Here is a 4642-nt window from a genome sequence, read left to right on the forward strand (position 1 = left end):
AAACACATGGACGTCCTGCCGGAGCATCCTGCATTTAAACACATGCACGTCCTGCCGGAGCATCCTGCATTTAAATTATATTTGTTTGGCACCTGCTCTATGTGAGGATTTCCATATATATTTTAAAAATTTAAATCATATTTCAAGTCTATAAGATGAGGACTATACTCATTTTGGATATGAAGAAAGTGAGGCAGCAGAAAGTGAGGCAGCAGAAATGCTGACACCATACAAAGGCAGACGGTCTCCCCAAGATGAATCGGGCTGCCAGTGTCACACACATCCTACGTGTTGGCTCTGGGATTCAAACTCAGTCTTAGAGCAAAGCCATCTGTGCCACACCTGCGTTATCTGCTGCAGGGAGAGACAGACAGCTTTACTGGATAGGTGAGGGATCAGACGTCCAGGTGTCCAGTGTTGCTGTCTACCTCTTGTTTTATCACCTTGAGAATGTCCCTTAATTTCCATGGGTCTGACTTTCCATATCCATAGAATATTCGAATATGTTGCCTCAAGGTCTAATTCCATGACTCTGTGAACTGAATTATGAACACATACACCCAGGGTGATTCTCCTTCCAGCCAATCTGGTAGAGTGGGACGGAGTAGGACACGGGGAAAGGGAACTAAATTCACTCACAAGTGAGGGGCGGGAGGTGGTAGAGGAAATTTTTGAAAAGTGCCCAAATTGGGGGGCGGCGCCTGTGGCTCAACAAGTAGGGCGCTGGCCCCATATACGGGAAGTGGTGAGTTCAAACCCGGCCGCAGCCAAAAACTGCAACGACAAAAAAAAGTGCCCAAATTGGAAAATCGTGTGAAGAAAATGTCCATTGTTGTTAAGGCTTGTTTCTGCAGCAAAAGAAAAATCACAACATTCCAACTTAATCCCAGAGCTGTAGGGAGAGGTGGGTGTGTAGTGACCATTTCAGCAGAGAGGCGGGGGGGGGGGGAGGTGCCCCTGCTGAGGAGGAGAGATTTGAAGGTGGATTTGTTTCATTTTTCTTTTTTGACTTTTCAGTTTCAGGTAATTAATTGATAAATCCATCTAAATGGTCTTTCTTCTAGAAAATTTACTGGAAAGTCAAAATAAGTTACAAGACCAGAAAGATTTGGAGAAGAAAGTGCCAAAATGTGAATTAATGTGAAAATGAATTTTTGTGAGAAAATATTTAATGTGAAGACCAAAGAGTTCTGACCTTTAGATTTTCATTATCGCGTGGTGTGTAGTAAATGGCTTTTCTCTGAAGGCCTCTGAGGGTCAGATCACTGTCTCATGCTAAAGGTGCAAATCTTTAAATAAGCTATCTCAGGAGCAACGTACCTCAGGGGAGACTTCTGTGATTCCAAATTGGGATAAACTCTGATGCAAAACATTGGTATTAAGTGAGCGCAGGACTTCTTCAGAGGGCAGAGCATCCGAAATTCCTGTTTTTCGGTTTATGGGAGACACAAATAGTTCAACACTGTTCTTCTTCCCCTATAAAAGCAGATTATTTGGACGCATTATAGACCTTATGAATAACCTCCCGTAGAAACATCAAAGAGAATGATAATCCTAGAATCCTAAAGGGCATCCTGGAGATTACATTTATTAGTTATTCTCTGGTAGACTTAATATTTTCGATTCAACATCTAAAATTTTCAATAATCTTCTTTCAATTAGGCAGCACTCTAAGAGTTATAATTTTATATCTCATTGGATGGTGCATTGTTTTCTATCTGATGTTATAATTTTTTGAAATATATATTGTTTATATTCCCTGAGTAACTAGGTTTAAGAAAGCATTTTAGAATCAAATGAATTAAATAAAACTTGCTGTAATAGAAGGTTACATATCAGATACCAACAGATACTCTGTTTTTTAATAACTTGTATTACTGTGAAGACTGGGCTGGCTGAGGACAGTGGTGCCCAGTGAGCTTTGAAATCCCTTTCCTGATCCTGTTCTTCACCTCCAATAAGGCACACTTTTAAAACCCATCCTTCAGTAGAAATGTGTGTGTTGAGTAGTGATGTCATGATACTTTTCCTGTTAGTATCACCTCGTGAGCTGAAATGGAGACAGAGGGTTTCTCACCTCTGATGAAACAGGCTGAAAGGCTCAATACGTACGCACGTGAAACACCAGGTAAAAATGACGCTGCCTCTGTTAACATTCCTCCTACAGCGTCTACAGTGCACTTATAGGAGCAAACTAACGTCAGTCTTTTGAAGCACAGAGAGTTCCCTCCTGCGGGAGAATTTTCTTTAGTGCAATTTATCAGACTCAGCCAGCCATGGAGCATCAATATACTGCTAGAAAAAATGTTTCTATGTCTGCCGTGAACAACGGACATGGACTGACACTGAGAGGGAACGTGTTTGCAGTGATTTAAACGGTTTCTGACCTCACAGCACTTGCTGTGTGCCTGTCGTGTGTGCCTTGCCTCTGTTACCTCATTTATGCCCACAACTCCTCCAGGAGACACTTATCACAGTTGTTTCTATTTTACAAGTGAAACTCCAATGGCTTGCCCACAGTCACCCCGCTGAGATGTGGCCACTCTGGGGATGGAGAACCGTTCTGTGTCCCAAACACACTCTTAGTCACTGTACTGCTGCCTCAGGTGTTACCACCACCCGTTACCATAGCTGCCCTCATCACTGCTACTCACGTTCTCCACGGACACACATGGCCCTCCCTGGGTCTGGCAGAGCCTGCATTCATTCTGCAAACAGCCATTATACTCATGACATCTATGTGCATAAAAGTATCTCAGAAACATGCATAAAGAAGTTTACATAAAAAATTTGCATCTAGATCCAAGACACTTCTGATGCTGAAATCCTCTTAATGTGAGCAAGGTATGCCCTGGAAATAAGTAAGCTACTTCGCTCTTTAGGGGAAGTAGGGAAGCTGTATTTCCTCTTTTGTGGTACTGAGTGAAAACTTCGTAAACTCTAATTTAATTCCAGAACATTATTGTCTCAGAGAATAATGGTTTTCATGGGGAATGGAACAGCTCAGCCTTCACACAGGGAAGATGACAAGAAACGTAAACCTGAAACCAAAACAAACCAGCCCCTCCACAGCTGGGAACGCTCCGCAAGTTAAGAACAATTTTAAAACTGTAGTGATTCTAAAGTTCCTTTTTTTCTTTTTTTTTTTTTTTTTTGCAGTTTTTGGCTGGGGCTGGGTTTGAACCCGCCACCTCCGGCATATGGGGCAGGCACCTTACTCCTTTGAGCCGCAGGTGCCACCCTGATTCTGAAGTTCCTTTTCAAATGAAACTTAGATGACTAGATTTTTAGAAAAAGGAAACATTTGACTTGTTTTTTCTTTGCTCACACGTGCAGATGGGAACATGGTCTGGATGACATCCAGGTTCCCGATGCTGCAGATACGGGGCAAGAGCGCGTGTGGTGACCGACAGGTCTAGCGTGGGCCCAGTGCAGGTTCTCTGGGCTTCCTCGTCAGGACTCAGACGCCCATCCACGTTTTCTCTTGACTCCCAGTTCCTGCATTCTCTCTGGGCTGCACACCTCAAGGGGCACTTCTTTATTCCTTTTTTTTGAGACCGAGTCTTACTCTGTCACCTTGGGTAGAGTGCTGTGGCATCATAGTTCACACCAAGCTCTCAAACTCTTGGTCTCAAGTGATCCTCCTGCGTCAGCTTCCCAAGTAGCTGGGACTACTGTTGCCCACAATGCCCGGCTAGGTTTTCTATTTTCAGTAGAGATTGAGTCTTGCTCCGGGTCAGGCTGGTCTAAAGTCCTGAGCTTATGCAACCCACCCGCCTTAGCCTCCCAAGTGCTGGGATTACAGGCATGAGCCACCGAGCTGGCTTCATTCATTCTGTGATAAAAATCCTCTGCACAATGTGAGGGTATTCAGCGTGTCTCCTGGGTGACAGGCTGTACTACAACTTGAACCTTCTTTTATAATTGATAACAATGTAACCTAAAAATTTGTACCCTTATGCTCATTTGAAATTTAAAAATATCCTCTGCCTTGTGCAACCAATTTCCATCATTGTATTGATGTGCTTGAAGGGGTTGTTGCTACAACTGCTATTTCCTGTCTGGAAAGAGCACCTTCCTAATACAGAAGGTTTCACTCTATCAGGGAATGTTTTCAGAGCAGTATCAAGTAGGCAAGGCAAGGTTTGGGGCCCCTACTCCCTGTCAGAGTAGCTAGCCTGGCACTATGCCTGAGTTTACATGCTTTTCCTAGAAGGGGCCAGGGAGTAACTGGTTCAGCTTTATGGGCCAAACTAGTTGGGGCTACTCAACTCTGCCTCTGTGGCATTAAAGCAGCCATGGGCAATATGTGAATGAGTGGATGTGGCTTGGTCCATAAATTAAGTTCATTTACCAAAACAGGTGGTCCACCAGATTTGGCTCACAAGGCATAGAACTATAGCATGAGCCCTTCAGAGTCACAAGACCAGCTTGGACTAGGGGACTAGGAATGCAGGCATCTTACAATGAGGCGGTTGATGTGGACTTGCTGGGGCAGGAGTCCTAATGCTGCTGCCACTCCTTGGCGGAATATCCGAAGCAAGGTGATGTTCAGCTTGTTGACATCCATTTGCAGTGTCTGGAAAATAAAGACAAAAAAAAATCCAAGTTAGAGTATTTGATTTAGTTGAGTCATTCAGCT

General features: G+C 43.7%; 1 protein-coding gene across 1 annotated transcript in view; it reads right to left on the reverse strand.

The window, feature by feature from the left end:
* PTPRR (protein tyrosine phosphatase, receptor type R) overlaps positions 1 to 4642 on the reverse strand; it is a 344290-nt gene that overhangs the window by 158829 nt on the left and 180819 nt on the right. Inside the window, exons 3-4 of the mRNA XM_003798938.2 lie at positions 4466 to 4579; positions 1321 to 1476 (exon numbers count right to left, since the gene is read on the reverse strand). Of these exons, the coding sequence (XP_003798986.1) occupies positions 1321 to 1476; positions 4466 to 4579 (270 nt within the window). The remainder of the gene's footprint in view (positions 1 to 1320; positions 1477 to 4465; positions 4580 to 4642) is intronic.

Source organism: Otolemur garnettii, unplaced genomic scaffold (assembly GCF_000181295.1).
Source record: "Otolemur garnettii isolate 467f Iridium unplaced genomic scaffold, OtoGar3 scaffold00143, whole genome shotgun sequence".
Lineage (NCBI taxonomy): Eukaryota > Metazoa > Chordata > Mammalia > Primates > Galagidae > Otolemur > Otolemur garnettii.